The 20,297-nt window shown below is 41.2% G+C and overlaps 1 protein-coding gene across 1 annotated transcript in view; it reads left to right on the forward strand.

Annotated features, from left to right (window-relative positions):
* Positions 1–20,047, forward strand: part of SVOPL (SVOP like) — a 64,918-nt gene extending 44,871 nt beyond the window's left edge. Inside the window, 3 exon segments of the mRNA XM_032643990.1 lie at positions 17,275–17,303; positions 17,305–17,386; positions 19,898–20,047. Of these exon segments, the coding sequence (XP_032499881.1) occupies positions 17,275–17,303; positions 17,305–17,386; positions 19,898–19,981 (195 nt within the window). The 3' untranslated portion in view covers positions 19,982–20,047.
* Positions 20,048–20,297: the final 250 nt, after the last annotated feature.

A 20,297-nucleotide genomic window follows, 5' to 3' on the forward strand; every position in this document is an offset into this window, starting at 1 on the left:
GGAGGTGGATCAAAAAAGATCTTGCTGTGATTTATGTCAAAGAGTGTTCTTCCTATGTTTTCCTCCAAGAGATTTATAGTGTCCGGTCTTACATTTAGGTCTCGAATCCATTTTGAGTTTATTTTTGTGTATGGTGTTAGGGAGTGTTCTAATTTCATTCTTTTACATGTAGCTGTCCAGTTTTCCCAGCACGACTTATTGAAGAGACTGTCTTTTCTCCATTGTATATCTTTGCCTCCTTTGTCATAGATTAGTTGACCATAGGTGCATGGGTTTATCTCTGGACTTTCTGTCTTGTTCCATTGATGTATGTTTCTGTTTTTGTTCCAGTACCGTATTGTCTTGATTACTGTAGCTTTGTATACAAAGCTTTGTATACTATACAGTATAGTCTGAAGTCAGGGAGTCTGATTCCTCCAGCTCTGTTTTTTTCCTTCAAGACTGCTTTGGCTATTCGGGGTCTTTTGCGTCTGCATACAAATTTTAAGATGATTTGTTCCAGTTCCGTAAAAAATGCCATTGGTAATTTGCATTGAATCTGTAGATTGCTTTGGGTAGTATAGTCATTTTCACAATATTGATTCTTCCAATCCAACAACATGGTATATATCTCCATCTGTTTGTATCATCTTTAATTTCTTTCATCAGTGTCATATTTTTCTGTGTACAGGTCTTTTGTCTCCCTAGGTTGCTTTATTCCTAGGTATTTTATTTTTTTTTGCATTGGTAAATGGGAGTGTTTCCTTAATTTCTCTTTCAGATTTTTCATCATTAGTGTATAGGAATGCAAGAGATTTCTGTGCATTAATTTTGTATCCTGCAACTTTACCAAATTCATTGATTAGCTCTAGTAGTTTTCTGGTGGCATTTTTAGGATTCTCTATGTATAGTATCATGTCATCTGCAAAAAGTGTCAGTTTTACTTTTTCTTTTCCAATTTGGATTCCTTTTATTTCTTCTCTGATTGCCGTAGCTAGGACTTCCAAAACTATGTTGAATAATAGTGGTGAGCGTGGATATCCTTGTCTCATTCCTGATCTTAGAGGAAATGCTTTCAGTTTTTCACCATTGAGAATGATGATTGCTGTGCGTTTGTCGTATATGGCCTTTATTATGTTGAGGTAGGTTCCCTCTATGCCCACTTTCTGGAGGGTTTTTATCATAAATGGGTGTTGAATTTTGTCAAAAGCTTTTTCTGCATCTATTGAGATGATCATATGGTTTTTCTTCTTCCATTTGTTAATATGGTGTATCACATTGATTGATTTGCATATATTGAAGAATCCTTGCATCCCTGGGATAAATCTCACTTGATCATGGTGTGTGATCCTTTTAATGTGCTGTTGGATTCTGTTTGCTAGTATTTTGTTGAGGATTTTTGCATCTATATTCATCAGTGATATTGGTCTGTAATTTTCTTTTTTTGTGGTATCTTTGTTTGGTTTTGGAATAAGGGTGATGGTGGCCTCATAGTATGAGTTTGGGAGTGTTCCTTCCTCTGCAGTTTTTTGGAAGAGTTTGAGAAGGATGGGTGTTAGCTCTTCTCTAAATGTTTGATAGAATTCACCAGTGAAGCCATCTGGTCCTGGACTTTTGTTTGTTGGAAGCTTTTTAATCACAGTTTCAATTTCCTTACTTGTGATTGGTCTGTTCCTATTTTCTATTTCTTCCTGGTTCAGTCTTAGAAGGTTATACCTTTCTACGAATTTGTCCATTTCTTCCAGGTTGTCCATTTTATTGGCATGGAGTTGCTTGTAGTAGTCTCTTAGGATGCTTTGTATTTCTGCAGTGTCTGTTGTTACTTCTCCTTTTTCATTTCTAATTTTATTGATTTGAGTCCTCTCCCTTTTCCTTAATGAGTCTGGCTAATGGTTTATCAATTTTGTTTATCTTCTCAAAGAATCAGCTTTTAGTTTTATTGGTCTTTGCTATTGTTTTCTTTGTTTCGATTTCATTTATTTCTGCTCTGATCTTTATGATTTCTTTCCTTCTACTAGCTTTGGGTTTTGTTTGTTCTTCTTTCTCTAGTTCCTTTAGGTGTATGGTTAGATTGTTTATTGGAGGTTTTTCTTGTTTCTTGAGGTAGGCTTGGATTGCTATAAACTTCCCTCTTAGAACTGCTTTTGCTGCATCCCATAGGTTTTGGATCATCGTGTTTTCATTGTCATTTGTCTCTAGGTATTTTCTGATTTCCTCTTTGATTTCTTCAATGATCTGTTGGTTATTTAGTAGCATATGGTTTAGCCTCCATGTGCTAGTGTTTTTCCATTTTTTTCCTGTAATTGATTTCTAATCTCATAGCGTTGTGGTCAGAAAAGATGCTTGATATTATTTCAATTTTCTTAAATTTACTGAGGCTTGATTTTTGACCCAAGATGTGATCTATCCTGGAGAATGTTCCATGCGCACTTGAGAAGAAAGTGTAATCTGCTGTTTTTGGATGGAATGTCCTATAAATATCAATTAAATCTATCTAGAACCAGCTTTTAGTTTCATTGATCTTTTCTATTGTGTTCTTCATCTCTATTTCATTTATTTCTGCTCTGATCTTTATGATTTCTTTCCCTTTACTAACTTTGGGTTTAGTTTATTCTTCTTTCTCTGGTTGTTTTAGGTGTAAGCCTAGGTTTTTTATTTGAGCTTTTTCTTGTTTCCTAAGGTAAGATTGCATTGCTATAAACTTCCCTCTTAGTACTGCTTTTGCTGTGTCCTGTAGGTTTTAGATCATCATATTTTCATTGTCATTTGGCTCTAGGTATTTTTTGATTTCCTCTTTGATTTCTTCAGTGATCCATTGGTTGTTTAGTAACATATTGTTTAGCCTCCATGTGTTTGTGTTTTTTACAGTTTTTTTTTTCCTGTAATTGATTTCTCATCTCATAGCACTGGGGTAAGAAAAGATGCTTGCTGTGATTTCTATTTTCTTAAATTTACTGAGGCTTGATTTGTGTCCCAAGATGTGATCCTGAAGAATGTTCCATGTGCACTTGAGAAAAAAGTGTATTCTGCTGTTTTTGGATGGAATCTTCTATAAATATCAATTAAGTGCATCTAATGTGTCATTTAAGGTCTGTGTTTCCTTATTGATTTTCTGTCTGGATGATCTATCCATTGATGTAAGTGGGGTGTTAAAGTCTCCCACTATTATTGTATTACTGTTGATTTCTCCTTTTCCGGCTGTTAGCATTTGCCGACCCCTGCCTTCTTAGGAGATCCTCCAAGACCTGCAGGTAGGTCCAGCACAGGATCCTATGGAGTTACTGCTTTGTGTTGGGTCCCAGTGTATTTGAACCCTTGTGAGTGCTCTCCAAGAGTGCAGTCTCTGTTTGCCCCAGTCCTGTGAAGCTCCTGTACTCGAGCCCCACTGGCCTTCAAAGCCAACTGCTCTGGGCGGGTTCCTCCTCCCAATGCCAGACCCTCAGGCTAGGGAGCCTGACATGGGGCTCAGAACTCTCTTGTGGGAAAATCTTTGTGATATAATTATTTTCCAGTTTGTGAGTTGCCCACCCAGTGGGTATGGGATTTGATTATGTCATGAAAGCACCCCTTCTATGGTCTTGTTGTGAATTTTTTTTGTCTTTGAATGTACAGTATCTTTTGTTGGTGGGTTCCAGTCTTTTCTGTTGATTGCTGTTCAGTAGTTAGTTGTGATTTTGGTGCTTTCAGGAGAGGAGGTGAGCTCAGGTCCTTCTACTCCGCCATCTTGTCCAGAATCAAGGGGCTGCTTTTAGTTTGGATGCTTGCCGCCTCTTTCATCAGTGTGTGCCTGCCGTTATCCACTTGATACGGGGTGTGCAGGTGTGGTGGCTCTTGTGCAGTCCTAGGATGGTGGGGGAAGCACTTGGCGCCTGCTTGAAGGTCTCATAGTGGCAGCTGCGGCCAGTGCACTCCCGGGACAGCAGGGGCGGGGCTTGGCGTCTGCTTGTGGGTTTCCTAGGGGTAGCTGCGGTCCGCACACTCCCGGGACAGCAGGGGCGGGGCTTGGCGTCTGCTTGTGGGTTTCCTAGGGGTAGCTGCGGTCCGCACACTCCCGGGACAGGAGGGCGGTGCTTGGCGTCTGCTTACAGGTCTTGTAGCAGTGGCGGTGACTTATGCCCTGCTCCTGTTGGCAGTGTCCTGTTGCTTGAGAATGCTTGTAGGGAAAGAACCTCTTATAGTGGTCCTGCCCCCTCTCCTTGTGCACCCCCCATTAATGGCAGTTTGCCTCTCTGGTGTGCCCAGGCTTCTTCTGTGTACACCCTTGGTTGCCACAGTCCAGCCTCTTCAGGCTGTCTCTGCACAGCCAACCCCAGTCCTACCCCTGGGTCTGGCCTCTGAAGCCTGAGCTTCAGCCCCCAGCCCCCACCTGCAGCAACAGATGAGTGTCTCAGCCTGGGGAGTGCAAGATGGCAGTGCTGACCTTCTGTGCAAGTTACTTTCTGTTTTGCCTTCCACAAACCGGTTTCTGCGCTCTCCTCCAAGGCTCTGAAGCTCCCCCTCCATCCAGGCTGATCTCCCCCGCCACTGAGGGGGCTTCCCAGGCTGTAGGAACCTTTCCTTCTTCACAGCTCCTTCCCTGGGGTGCAGGCCCCATCCCAATTCCATTCTTTTTCCTTTTGTCCTACCTGGTTACATGGAGATTTCCTTGCCCTTCTGGGCAAGAAGTCTGAGGTCTTCTGCCGGTGTTCTGTGTTAATCCTCCTACTTGTAGATCAATTTTTAATGTTTCTGTGGAAGAAGGTGAACTCCATGTCCTACTCCTCCACCATCTTGATCCCATCCCCATATACTTTTTAAGTTGAGATACAACTGACATATAATGTTATATTAATTTCAGGTGTACAGCACAGTGATTCCATATAGGTATATATTACAGAATTATCACAATAAGTCTAACATCCATCACCATACATACACATTTTTCTTTTCTTGTAATGAGAACTTTTAAGATTTAACCTCTTAGCAACTTTCAAGTATATAATACAGTATTAACTGTAGTCACAATGCTGTACCATACATCCCCAGGACTTATTTATTTTACAACTGGAGATGTGTACGTTTTGATCCCCTTCACCCATTTCACCCCCACCCCTGCTGCTGGCAACCACCAATCTGTTCTCTGTACCTGTGACAGTGTTTGTTTTTAGATTCCACATAAGTGAGATAATACAGTATTTGTCTTCCTCTATCTGGCTTATTTCACCGAGCATAATGCCCTTAAGGTCCATCCATGCTGTTGTAAGTGCCAGGAGTTCCTTCTTCTTTATGGCTGAATAATATTCCACTGTATATATACATACCACATTTACTTTATCCATTCATCCACTGATGGACACTTAGGTTGTTTCCATGTTTTGGCTGTTGCAAATCATGCTGCAATGAACATGGGAGTGCAGATGACTCTTCAAGCTAGTATTTTTGGTTCTTTTGGATAATTACCCAGAAGTGGAATAGCTGGATCATATGGTAGTTCTATTTTTAATTTTTTGAGGAACTGCCCTACTGTTTTCCATATTGGCTGCACCAGTTTATATTCCCACCATTGGTGAATGTGGGGTCTTAAAGTTCAAAAGAGTTCCCTTTTCTCCACATCCTTACCAACTCTTGTGATCGCTTGCCTTTTTGATAATAGCTATTCTAACAGGTGTGAGGTGATATCTCACTGTGGTTTTAATTTTCATTTCCCTGATGATTAGTAATGTTGAGTAGATTTTCACATACCTGTTGGCCATCTGTATGTCATCTTTGGAAAATTGTCTCTTCATGCCCTCTGCCCATTTTTACATTGAATTGTTTTCTTGTTATTGAGTTGTATGAGTTTTTCTGTATTTCGGATATTATTCATTCATTCATTGGTGAATGTGGGGTATTAAAATCCCCTACTATTACTGTATTGACATCTATTTCTCCCTTTAGATCTGTTAATATTTGCTTTATTTAGGTGCTCCTGTATGGGGTGCATAAGTATTTACAAATGTTATATACTCTTGTTGGAGTGACCCTTTTATTATTATGTAATGACCTTCTTTGTCACTTAAAGTCTCTTTTGTCTGATAAAAGTATAGCTACCCTAGCTTTCTTTTTGGTTTCCATTTGCGTGGAGTATCTTTTATCATCCTTTCAGTTTCAGTCTGTGTGCGTCCTTACATCTGAAGTGAATCTCTTGTAGGCAACATGTAGATGGGTCTTGTTATTTTTTGAAAAATCCATTGTCACTCTGTCTTTTGATTGGCGAATTTAGTCCTTTTACATTTAAAGTAAGTATTGATATATACTTATTGCCATTTCTCTGTTTTCTGTCTTTGTTCCTAGGTTCATTTCTTTTTGTCTTACTCTCCCTTTCTGATTTGACAATTTTCTGTCATGCTATGCTTGGATTCCTTTCTTTTTCTCTTTTGTGTATCTACTCTAGGTTTTTGCTTTGTGGCTACCATGAGACTTACATAAAACATTTTAGAGATACAGCTGTTGATTTGATAGCAGCTCCAGTTCAAATGCTTTCTAAAGCTCTACATTTTTACTCCCCACGCACACTTTGTTTTTGATATCACAATTTACATATTTTTATCTTGTGTATCCATTAACACATTATTGTAATTATAGTTATTTTTACTACTTTTGGAGTGGGCAGAGGAAGAGCAGGAAGATGGTACCAGGCAGTCTTCTGGTCTCTGGAGAGGATTATAGTTGGTCCCTAGATGTGTGTTTAATTAGAAGCCCGCCACTCAGGTTGCAGCTGTGAAGATAAGCTTACAGGCCTCTTTCCCAGAAAGAAGGTGTTTCAGTCTGCTGGCTCTCTGCTGCTGTGCCCTGGGGTGTAGGTAGTTAAGAACTCTTTCTCTGTTACTGTCTTGTGGGACCCATAAACATAAACCTTGCTGGCCACCAGAGCCAGGTGATCAAGGGGTGTTCCCTGGGAAGTAGCCACAAAAATTGGGACACCATACATGTACACAAGCTCCTTTTGGGGAGATAGCAGAGATTTAGAGCAAGGCAGAGAGACAGCACAAAGATGGCACCTGCCAGCCTTCATCTTTGCAGAGTATTTCAGTAGGCTCCAGGATGTATGTTAAAGCAGATGCCTGCCCCACAAGGTGATGGTTTAAAATAAGCAAATAAGCCTCTTTCACAGAAAGACTGGATGTGTTTTAGTGGGCTGACTCTGCACTGGTCCCCAGTTGGGTAGCCAGGTGAGTCCCTGGGAGCCCTCTAAGGAAAATGCTCAGTTTGCTATAGCCTTGTCTTATAGTGGGTGCAAGCCCTCTTGGCTTTCAAAACTAGATGTTTTGCGGGTTCATCTGTCAGGTGCAGGTCTTAAAAGTTGTGGTGCCAGATGTGGGGTTTGAACCCGTCACTCCTCATGGAGAAGCTCAAGGTTGTGAGTTCCCCTCTTTTTGTGTGTCACTGAACCGGGGGCGGGTTCATGGTAAGATTGTGTCTCAGCCTCTTCCACCCATTTTGATGTGGGATGTTTTTCTTTGCCTGATGTGTAGGAGTCACTCAGCTAGTTTTGGGGTTTCTTTCAGAGGATACTATTTTGTATGTAGCTGTAGATTCAGTGTGTCCGTGAGAGGAGGTGGGTTCATCTTGAACCCAAACCTTCATGGACTTTTTTTTTTTTTTCGGTACGCGGGCCTCTCACTGTTGTGGCCTCTCCCGTTGTGGAGCACAGGCTCCGGAGGCGCAGGCTCAGCGGCCATGGCTCACGGGCCTAGCTGCTCCGCGGCATGTGGTATCTTCCCGGACCGGGGCACGAACCCGTGTCCCCTGCATCGGCAGGCAGACTCTCAACCACTGCGCCACCAGGGAAGCCCTCATGGACTTTTTATAGCCTGCTTTTGGCATGCAACAATATGTTACATTTTTCACGTTGATAAAAATAAAAGTCAAGCCCTTTTTCATGCTGAAAAATGTCATATGTATACTCCAAAAATTACTTTCAAGAACTTTGTCAGTTCTGTATTGTTAAATGTCTAGACTATTTGATATTTGTCTATTATAAACAACAGTTATAAGCACTCTTGTGCTTACATTTTTATCCAACTGTGCAATTATCTCTTTAGGATAATTCCTAGAAATTGGATTGGTAGGTCAGGGGGTCTTCTTATTTTCCATTTTGATACATTGTGCTAAAATTCTCTTTGGGAAGGCTGTACCAGTGTGTTAGGCCTTGCTGCTTCACATACTGGCCAACTAGTTTTGTTTGTCTATTTCATCTTTGCCAATATTACTGGCAGTAAATGATATCTTTGATATTGTAATTCACGTTTCTTCGATTAGGAATGAAACTGAATGTTCTTTTCATATTTTAATTGGCTATATCTTTTTTAGTTTGTTCACTCAGGTCCTTGTCCATTTTTCAATTTGGTCTTTAATACATTGATTTGTAAGAGTCCTTCATATATATAAAGGATTTTAATCATTTTCCTGACATACTGCAAATGTTCCTCCCAACTTTCTGTTTGTCTTTCCTTCTTGTTTATGGTCCTCTTTCTCTGTACAGAAACTTAAGGTTCATAGACACTCAAATTTATCAATATTCATGATTAGAATTCTGAGAATACACATCTCTTTTCTTCCAGTCCTTCTCTGGTCTTGTCTTTTTTTGGGGAAAAGGTATGCATACTTTTTATTGAAATATGACATACATATAAAAGTGGCCATAAGTGTACAACTCAATCAATTTTCTCAAAGTGAAATGCATCCCAAATTCTGACCTAGAAATCCCTGATGTGCCCTCTTTCAGGCCATCATAGTGTCAAAGTGTGAGGTCTAATATAGGAAACAGCTTTATAATTTCCTATATGGCAGGCCAGTTGTCCCTACACTATTTATTTAACTATTTTTTTCATTTATTTACCTGTATTTTTACTCATGGATTAGAAATGTCTGCTTATATTCCCACAATCACTTGGTCTGTTTCTAGCCTTGCTGTTTTAGTCCATTGATCTGTGTGGTTTCGTCACTGTCATATTCTTTTCATTAGTCAGGTGGGGTTTATAGTACATTTTCAAAACTGCTTGTGTAAGCTCCACCTCATTGCTATTCTTTCTCAGATAAGATTTAGAATCATTTGCAATGTGCCTCCCTTGTCTGCCCAAATCCTATTAAGATTTTAATTAAGTCATTAAATGTATCAGTTAATTTAGGAAAAGTTGACTTTTTTTCTTAGTGTTGTCTTCCCATATAAGAACAAGGTTCTTCTCTCCATTTGTTCAGTGTTTCTTCTGTGTTCCTTGCTGGGATTTTGTTTTCTTCAAATAGATCCTGCACATCTTGTTAAGTTTATTCTTAGGCATTTTAAGGCTTTTCATTGTTATTGCAAATAGATGATTTTCTTCCATTATAACTTCTAGTCTAACATTCTAACTAGCTATTGGTATTTAGAGAGGCTATTAAGTTTTTTGTCTATTGATTTTTCAAACCACCAGCTTACTGAACTCATTCTGATGGGTTTTCATTTGAGTCTCTGAGTTTTTCAGGTTTGTCATTGATCTGCCCTGTGCTTTCAATCTATCCCTCCATGTTGAATCCTTCTGGTCAGCACTTTAATGTTAAGATTCCATAGCTTACAAACTGTCATGTGAACTCCATTGACTCACTCTTTCCTCTTCTTTCCAGTCAACCTACTTAAAAGAGTTCTTCCTCCTCACTGTCTCATTTCCTTCCCCCCACTCACTCGTCCAGCCGCTCCAACTGGTTGCAACCTTCCTGACTCCATCCAACAAAATGCTTGGTAAGGTCTCTGTGAGCGCCACGTCTCTAAATCCAAACGTCGTTTTAACCCTGCATTTTGCGGGACCTCTCCTTCACATACGGTTCTGATGGCCTCGCCCTCGCGCGCTGTCCCCTTCCTACGGTATCGTCACCTTGCATTTTGTGGTCTTCCTCCTGCATCTTCCACTGCTCTTCCTCAGTCTCTCTGTGGTACACCTTCCTCTACTCTTTATTATTGAGGATTCTTTATTTTTTTATACAGCAGGTTCTTATTAGTTATCTAATTTATACAAATTAGTGTATGTATGTCAATCCCAATCTCCCAATTCATCCCCGCTCCCCCACTGAGGATTCTTATTGCTTAATATTAGATCCTCATCTTTTCATATTTTACTCTCCACTTAGGTGATTTCACCCATTTTTATGATTTTAATCACCAACTATATGCTTATGACTCCCATCTTTATATCTCTAGTCTAGGCCTTTCTTCTGAGCTGCGATTCATATATCCATTCACCTCCTCCACGTTTCTGCTTGAATGTCTCAAACTCACCTTAAATTCACCACGTCCAATATTAAAATCATGACATTTCTCCCCAAGTCCACTCTTCACAGTTTCCATCAGTGCATGACATCACTACCCAACCTGGAACTGTCCTTTGCTGTTCCCTTCTCTCTCATCATCATAGCCGGTACTAAAACCATGTGGATTTAACATCCTAATAATAGATGCTGAATCCTTAATCTTATCTCCTTTTCCACCACCAGCATCACTCTGGTTTGAACTACCATCACCTTTCCCTGGATGGCTAAGGTAGCGTCCTGCCTGGTCTCCTCTGTGCTCTTACTGTCCTCCAACTCATTTTCCTCACCGCATCCGTGCAGATCTTACATTGTTCTTGTGCTTAAACTCTTTGTCATCTTGCCCTTGCCATTCCTTAACAATAAAGACCAAAATCCTCAACGTGTGCTACGGGGCTGTAGCAATGAGGCCCCCATCTTGTACTCTTACCTGCTTGTATAATTTCAAACACAGAAATGTGTAACTGAGAAAGGAATAATTCTCTCTAATTCTATCACCAGAGATAACCACCAGTGTATGTCTTAATGGTTTGGGGTATATTCTTCCAGATGCTTTTTTATGCATATATGTTATGTCTCTCTTGGTATATCTGTTGTTATCAGTAATATACCAGAGTTGTATGAGTGTATCTATAAACTTATTACATACATATTATACTAGAGGCTTGTAAATATGTAGATAGACTTACTTAATAAATATCTAGATAGATAGGTATCTGTGTATCTACCTGTTATGGTCACCTGCAGAGACAGATGGAACTTCCCTCCACTCCTCCCCACCCCCCAAAAAAAAACTGGGGGTCAGATGTCAAGACTGATGTCACATACACACACCAAGAGGGTATGAAAGGTTTATTGTTTAATTACATAGCTGAGATCTCTGGGAGAGCAGGGTAGCCCTCTCAGGCAGATCCAAAATGGCCTGAGAGAGCAGGCAAGGAGATTGGCTGGGGTTTTTCTTGCGGCCAGATTTGAGTGTTTCCATGCTAGGGCAGGGGCTTGTGTGGTTTGAATCTCCTGCCAGTACCAAAGGATGAAGCATCCAGGCTTTCTTACCAGTTTGTTCAGAAATAGGGGTACAAGGGGAAGAGGGAAGGGTGAGGCTTAAAGGCTGTCAGCAGTCATCAAGTGGAGTCAGACTCCTCTTTACACTATGTATCCATGTGTGTGTGTGAGTACACATGTGGATAGGCCCATGTTCAAACATACACATACACAAACCTGTCCATCCATCCATCTATCCACACATACCTACATATATATCTACATATTGCAACTGCCTTTTGTCATTAATAATCATTTTATGTTAGTATGTGGAGATCAACCTCATTCTCTTATGTAGGTGCATAGATTTCAATTGTAGGGATGTGTATAATTAGATAGCCATTACCTTGTTGATGAAGTTGTTTCTCATGTTATTTCTTTCTGCTTTTACAAACAACGGGGCACTGAACATCACGCACAACTTTGTAACTGTGCGACTATGTTAGTCACTGAGCTCTCTTATGTTCTGGATACTGTGAAAACCCAGGTCCCAGATTCTTTGAAGTGACATTCTAGTGGAGAATAGACAAGGGACAAACAGTTTGCTAACATGTTCAATATGATTACTGATATAAACACATATAAAACAGGGGAAGGAGATGGTGATGGGAGTGGTCTGCTATACCGGGTGGTTAGGGAGGGCCTCTACAATAGGGCGGAGTCTTGTGGGAATGGCCACAGAGTATGTCTAAGGAAAAGCATTCTTTAATAAATTTATTTATTGTATTTATTTTTGGCTGCATTCGGTCTTTGTTGCTGCGCGCGGGCTTTCTCTAGTTGCAGCGAGTGGGGGCTGTTCTTCGTTGCGGTGCACGGGCTTCTCATTGCGGTGGCTTCTCTCGTTGCGGAGCATGGGCTCTAGGAGTGCGGGCTTCAGTAGTTGTGGCATGCAGGCTCAGTAGTTGTGGCTTGCAGGCTCTAGAGCACAGGCTCAGCAGTTGTGGCGCACGGGCCTAGTTGCTCCGCGGCATGTGGGATCTTCCCAGACCAGGGCTTGAACCTGTGTCCCGTGCATGGCAGGCAGATTCCTAACCACTGCGCCACCAGGGAAGCCCAGGAAATGCATTCTTACGTAGAAAAAGCCTACTGAATAATTTTTGAGGTCAAAGGGTGTGCGTATTTTAAATTATAATGGACCTTTTAAGAAAATTTATATAATCCTTGATATATTAACACACTCTTAAACAAGCAACCCTGTTTCTTTCCATCATCACTAAAAAGCCTTTTTTAACCTTTTTTGATATGGTGGACAATAACTCATATCTCCTCTTAATTTGTACTTTGATATTAGTAAGGCTGAGCATCTTTCATCTGTTTATTATCCATTTGTATTTTTTTTGGTAAACTGCTTATTTATGGGATTTGCTCTAATTTCTTCAGGCCATTAGCTACTTATTATTATACTACAGATATTTTTTCATTGTTCATGGTTTGCCTTATGATGTTACTGTCAAAGTTTCTGGCATGCAAAATATAAATTTTTTTGTAGTCAACTTACCAATTTTCACGTAAGGAGTTAGTGTTTTGGGTCATGCTTAGTGGCCTTCATTAATCCATATTTCTCAAAATGTTTCTTAAACACTGAAAGTGCAAAGGCTTTCAATGTTTCATCTAAAACATTAAATTCTTTGATTTATTCACAATTTACTTATGCTTGAGACCTGAGGTAAAGGTCCAGCTTTAAAAAGCAACAACACAAACTGACTTAATGAGCCTGATTCAATAAAGCCAAGAGAGAGAACTGGGGAACCGGAGGTCTTCAAGCCTTTCCAGCACTTTTCTTTGGCCAGGCAGAGGAAGAGGCTGCTGAGGTTACTAGGAAGCTGAAGAAACAGGAGAAGAAACACTTGAAGAAGGAAATGGCTGGCTGCGATTGCCCTGGCGTCTTCAGAAAACAGCAGCAGGACCCTGGAGGAATGTGAGGGGACAAGTGAAAGAGCCAAAAAGAAGCAAAAGCAAAAGCCCCAAGGAGGCTCCTCAGGAGAATGGAATGAAGACCCATCTGCCTCCTCCAAACCGCCCCCGCAAAGAAATCTTTTTCCAAGGAGGAGCTGGTTAGTAGTGATCTTGAGGAAACAGCTGGCAGTGGAAGTCTCACCAAGAGGAAGAAATCTTTCCCCAAAGAGGAACCAGTGAGTGACCCCAAAGAGTCAGGAAACAAGAAGGTCCCCAGGCAAAAGAGGAAATTCTCTTCCAAGGAGGAGCCACTCAGCAGTGGACCTGAAGAGGCTGCTGCCGGCAAGAGCAGCAGCTCCAAGAAAAAGAAAAAGCTCTGAAACCTCCCCCAGGAAAATCAGAATGGACGTTTCCCTACTGGGGCATAACTTGCAGACGTATTTCCCAGCCCATCCCCTATCTCAATAAAAACCAAACCAAAACAAAACAAGCAAACAAAGCAACAAAACAGTGCTTAGCAGGTTGCTCCCAGGCCATTCATCATCCTTTTGTCTGGCTCCTCTCGGTTGATTTAACACGCCCCTATTACAATAACCAAATTTCCATAAATTCTTGGATCTGTTTTGTGACTCATTGTTTTACTGATCTATTTTGGCACTGATATCATATTGCTGATGACTGGAACTTTGTTTAGTGCCTCTTAGCCGAATAGCCTCCCCAGATTCCCTCACCCGCACATGTTTTCAGAAGTGTCTTGATTTTTATAGATATGTTAATGCTTTCAAATTAACTTTAGAATCAGTATTTCCCCCCAGATTGACTCAAAAATTACTACTGGGATTTTGACTGAGAATCCATTAGAGTTACTACAGATTGAGAACCATTTTTTAAAACAATACTGCATTTTTCTAAGAACTAAACAAATTTATTCAATTTTTCATGTTCCTTAGTAGGGACATGAAAAATACCTTCATATATGTAATACATTTCTTAAGTTTATTCCTAAGTACTTTATTTTTGTTCCTATTTATCTGTGTCCAACAAAGTTAATATGCTGTATTTTCATTCCATTCAATGTTATTTTTTATTTTTCTTGAGACTTCTTTGACCTGTGGATTGTTTAGAAGTGTTTGGAGATTTTGCTGTCATCTTTTATTTCTAGCTTTGATAGCATTTGAGTCAGAGAACACATTCTATAATTTCAGTTCTTTTAAATCCTTTGAGGTTAATATTATGGCCCAGAACGAGGTCTATCTTGGTGAATGTTCCATGGGCAGAAAAAAATGTGTATTCTGCTGTTTGTTCGGTGGGTGTTCTATAAATGTCAATGAGATCCTCTTGGTTGATGGTGTCATAAAGTTCTATACCCAGCTGATTTTGTCTAGTAGTTTGTCAATTGAAGTCTCCAACTATATGTAGATTTGTTTCTCCTTTCAGTTTTTTCTGAAAGAATGTAATTTGAAGCTCTTTGGTGTATAAACCTTTAGGAGTGTTTTCTTGTTGGACTGAACCTTTTATCATTGTGTAATATCCCTCTTTGTCCCTGGTCTGGGCTGATTTTTAGAAGTAGAGATTTACAGATCTGTTTTTTGATACAGTGAATCTGGAGTGGGGCCTGAAAATATGCATTTTAACAAAATTCCCAGATGATTTTTAGTGCTTTTGGTTTTTTGGTTTTTTTGGATATATACCCAGGAATGGAATTGCTGGGTCATATGGTAGTTCTGTTTTTTGTTTTCTGATAAATCTCCATACTGTTTTCCACAGTGGCTGCATTCTCACCAACAGTGCAAAGGTTCCCTTTTCTCCACATCTTCGCCAACATGTTATTTGTGTTCTTTTTGATTATAGTCATTCTGACAGGTGTGAGGTGATATCTCATTGTAGTTTTGATTTGCATTTCCCTGATTAACGATGTTGAGCACCTGCTAACATGCAGATGTGCCTGTTAGCCATCTGCATTTCCTCTTTGGCCAGATGATTTTTATAATTAGGTATTACTCAGAGTTCTTGCTGACAAACAATAGAAATTGACTTTGGTTAACTTAGGCAGAAAGGAATTTTTTATTTTTTTAATCAATTTTATTTTTGGCCATGCTGTGCTGCATACAGGATCTTAGTTCCCTCACCAGGGACTGAACCTGTGCCCCGTGCAGTGGAAGTGCGGAGTCTTAACCAGTGGACTGCCAGGGACATCCCAGAAAGCAATTTATTGAAAGAATATCCAGTAACACTGACTTGATTGCTAGAGTCCTGCTAGGAAGCAGAGCCCTAAACCCCTCTAGGGAAGCCAAAGAAGTGAAGGAACTGCTCTCCCTGATCCTAGTTGGTAGAGCACAAAGTTTTATGACCTAAACTTAACCATCAGGCTCTCACACCATTTCAGACTTTGAATCTGGTGCAAAGAATATGAAGTAGAGCCAGTTTAGAATTCAGCCTGGTGGTGGTGAGAATTTTGGTGTCAAAACAGAAGTGGCAGTAGTGGCAGAACCTAGACACATGCCTAACTGTGGCATCATTTGGTCATGGTTCAGACTGCCTGGTCTCCTTTGGTTTCTATCCCTTTTCCCTTTTATCATCCTGGTTTCCCAAAACTCCTGTTTGGCGAAAATTGTAACATTTTATTTTGGGAGATAAAATCAGAAAATAATAACTATCACTTGCTAGGTCAACTACGAAATAGTAAATGTGGTTAGTACCATGGGTTTGTTTGCCTGACAAATGGAATGATTTACTGTTTTAGAAGGCAAACCGGCGGACTTCCCTGGCGGTCCAGTGGTTAAGACTGCGCATCCAATGCAGGGGGTGTGGGTTTGATCCCTGGTTGGGGAACTAAGAGCCCACATGCCGTGTGGCACAGACAAAAAAAAAACACAAAAAAAAGGTCAAGTAGGCCTTATACACAGGATGGGCTCTCAAATTGTGTATCTTAGGGGAACCTTAGTGGTGGTGACAGCAGTAGGTATCTGTTATGTGTCAGGGATCTATCTGTGACTTTGGACAAGTAGTCACTTAGCCCTTCCTTACTCTAGGATTATCTGTAAAGTGAAGAGGCTGGACTAGACCAAAGACTAGACTAGTGTCTAGGTCTCCAAACTGCAATATTCTGTGACTCTAGAGAGCCTCGTTGTTCCTTAATCATTTCAGTTAACCATCCTTGTGAGATTAGCTGACAACTACTACCATGTGTTTGGCTTTTTGCTAACTTTGGGCAAAGTCCTAGGGAAACTGATCTGTGAGATGGAGTGTCTAAACCAGTGGTCTCCAACCTCTTTGGCACCAGGGACTGGTTTTGTGAAGACAATGTTCCACGGATGGGGGTGTGGGTGGGGGAGATGCCTCAGGCGGTAACGTGAGCGATGGGAGCGGCAGATGAAGCTTCGCTCGCTTGCCCATCACTCACCTCCTGCTGTGCGGCCTGGTTCCTAACAGGCTGCGGACCGGTACCGGTCTGTGGCCCGGGGGTTGGGGACCCCTGGTCTAAACCAGTATCAGGATGAGAATGGTGTCCGTTTTTTCTACGATGAGTTTTGATTGGTTGTGACCCATGAAGCATCATGAACACACCCACGTTATCATTTCAGAGACCAGGAAATTACATCTGTTCCCAAAAGACTTCCTCCTGGTTGATCCTGTTGGAACTAAAGAGGGAAAGTAGACTTTTAGCAGAGGGGGTACTGCAGGAAAGGAGAGGGTTACAAGTTAAGCTGAATTGGTATGGGAGAGTGGGTAGGAAAACGGGCAGCTCTCCCGTCTTCCCCAGGTACTGGGTTGCTCTGGAGAAGCCTGAGGGCTGAATGCAGGGAGAAGTCTGACTTGGCCAGTGCGTGTTAATGTCACTCGCAGCTCATGGAAGAGTGGCACAAAATTGCCTACAGTAGCTTGGCCCAAATAAATAATAGACCTAGGATGTCAGGAATGCACAAGTTACAGAACGGCTGCAAAGCCCTTTGTTTATGTATTTGGTGAAGTGAATTCTTATTTTCTCTTTAGCATAAAAGTCAGTTTAAAAGTGACTGGGGCACAATCTATTTAGTCATTCCTTGTGCTTTGCAGGTTCTCATGAGTGCATCATTTCTGGGAGCCTTGTCTTTTCTCATCTGTCTGTGTTGTGTGTGCCATTTCTGCATTTACTCTCCCTATTGAGACCAAAGGACGGGCCCTACAGGTAAGTGATGCAGGACTCTCGTAAGCATTCTCAACTAACACCTTTTGACTAAAGGAAATAAGCTTGGAGTATGGAAATTCTTTTAAGCAGACGATGATGCTCAAGTCTGTGCTAACACAGTGGTACATCCGTTTGGCAGGTTCCAGTAGAAAAAATGGGTATCCACTGTTCCTGCATATAACTTTGAGCAGCAAACCAATTATTCATTTCAAACCTTTCCTTCCTGTAAAAGTTGAGTAAGATGAATGATATTATTGACACCTCAGCTTTCTACCCTTCACTTTTCTGTTTGTAAGCATTGCTGCAGAGCTAAATGTGGCCAGAGGATCAGAAACAGCTATTTGCATTGCCCTTAGGATCACAGGGTCATTACTGTTGGTCCAGCTACCTTTCCCCCAATTTTGTCAGCTGCCTGTGGTAAGACTGGAGGCAAAAACTTCTGTGCTGCCCCAGTTGTCATCCAATACTAACAGACACAAAGTGCATAAAAAAGGATATCCCAAAAGTATAAGGTATGCTCCCGGGGGCAAAGTTGTATCAGAGATGGCCTCTCCTAGCCCTCTTAAGGTTGGCTCCATCTCAAAGTACAGCTGGTGGCTCTGTTGTTTCCCTGCCTTAAATGTAAAGCTTGTTGCTGGTATGCAAGGGTGTGTGTGTGTGCGCGCGCGTGCACACGCCCACAGGGAAAGGGGGTGAACGCCTGGGGTTAGCTGTACACGGGTGACCACTGAACAGCAGGGGAGTTAGAAGCACCAACCCTCCAGGCTGTCAAAAATGCCAGCATAATTTATAAGCAGCCTTTGGTATCCAGTTACTCGCATCTGTGGATTCAACCAACCACGGATCGTGGATTGTATAGTACTAGAGTATTTACAACTGGAAAAAAATCCATGTAAACGGGGACCTGCACAATTCAAACCCACGTTATTCAAGGGTTAACTGTGTCTTACCTGAGCTGCCACATCTAAATGGGACTGTGAAGTCATCGTGCTCCTTTGGCTGAACGTGGCTTGCCTTCTCTCCCATATCCTATTTATAGTGAACCATGGACACTTGTTAATGTCTGTGAGTAGTTGGAAAGTATTTTTGAGTAAAGGGGGCGGGGGGGGGAGCAAAACTAAAAAAAACCCCGATTTACACCAGTCTTAATGTTTTTTGCTTGCCCTAGATCCAAAATGTGTTATTCCATTTTCCCAACTTTTTTTTTTTTTTTTTTTTTTGCGGTACACGGGCCTCTCACTGCCGTGGCCTCTCCCGCCGCAGAGCACAGGCTCCGGACGCGCAGGCTCAGCGGCCATGGCTCACGGGCCCAGCCACTCCGTGGCATGCGGGATCCTCCCAGACCGGGGCACGTACCCGCGTCCCCTGCATCAGCAGGCGGACTCTCAACCACTGCGCCACCAGGGAAGCCCTTCCCCCTAACTTTTAATCTTTAAGGTAATACTCATTTTAATCACAGATTAGATAACCTGCTATGTAATTATAAATTTAGGGCTTTGTTTAGATTCCTTACTTGGAAAGGTGACCCATTCATTGCATACCTGAAGCCAGGGATTGAATTAGGTGATTCAAATGATTCCTTTTAATCCTAAAGGATTGTCACATGCTTCAAACAGATGAGGTAACTAAGGCAAAAGGAGAGTTGTGTAACTCGAATAAAGGAACATACTGTCGGACTGGAATTTAAATTAGACTGCAAAGTTAAGTGATGCTAAATCTTATGCTAATTTTCTGTGATGGTGGCTTTTTTAAAGTAGTAACAATACATATAAAATGAAACCTGGCTCATCTCACGTGCTTTATGGATTTCCAATTCAAGCCCTATCCACTTACGATGACCATTCCCTCTTTTGTTGACTGGGACTTGGTTTTAGGAGTGTAGTGAAATTATTTTGCATGTATGTTTACAAGACATTAATCAGTCCCTACCACTTTAAAATGCGGATACAATAAATACAGTTGTATGGGCATGTAGCCCTTGATGGCTCTGCCACACAATGGCTATATGTCTTTGGGCAAATCTTAAAACGTGTCTGTGTGTATCGCAGTGTTGTGAGCACTTAACATATGAAACTGTCTGGTGACTGATACAATAAAACTCCTAGAAATATTTAAAACATGCCAAAAAATTTAACTTTCTACAGCACAGACAGCATCCCTAATAATTTGGATGAACCAACCTGGTCAATAGTTTAATAGTAGTAATTCCACTTTAGAATGACTCTAAAAAGCTCTTATTTTGATGAACCTGGTAAGTAATCAAAAAACTCTTGAAAGAAGTATTTATAATGTGATGTTTTTTCCTGAATGATGTCTGTATTGCACTAGAATAACTGAATTATAAAGGTACTATTGCACTGTCAGGTACACAAAGGTAAATGTTAGACCCTTAATTCCTTATAAGCTTATTAAAGAACCTTCTATTACTAGTTTTTAGTGCCAGATAGTTGAATATGGAGAAGACTTTATAAAAAATTAAATGTATTATCTAATAAATTACTCATTTTCCAGCAACTTAATAAAGACCTGCAAAACTATGTCTACCAAAGAAGAAAAATATATTTTTATCTTCACAAAGAGCTGTGGCACATTTAAAATACACCTGGCTCGGGCCTTCCCTGGTGGAACAGTGGTAAGAATCCGCCTGCCAATGCAGGGGACACGGGTTCAAGCCCTGGTCCGGGAAGATCCCACATGCTGTGGAGCAACTAAAGCCCCTGCACCACAACTACTGAGCCTGCGCTCTAGAGCCCGTGAGCCACAACTACTGAAGCCTGTGCACCTACAGCCCGTGCTCCACAACAAGAGAAGTCACTGCAATGAGAAGCCCATGCACAGCAACGAAGAGTAGCCCCCGCTCGCCGCAGCTAGAGAAAGCCCGTGCACAGCAATGAAGACCCAACGCAGCCAA

Source organism: Phocoena sinus, chromosome 9, assembly GCF_008692025.1.
Source record: "Phocoena sinus isolate mPhoSin1 chromosome 9, mPhoSin1.pri, whole genome shotgun sequence".
Taxonomy (NCBI): Eukaryota; Metazoa; Chordata; class Mammalia; order Artiodactyla; family Phocoenidae; genus Phocoena; species Phocoena sinus.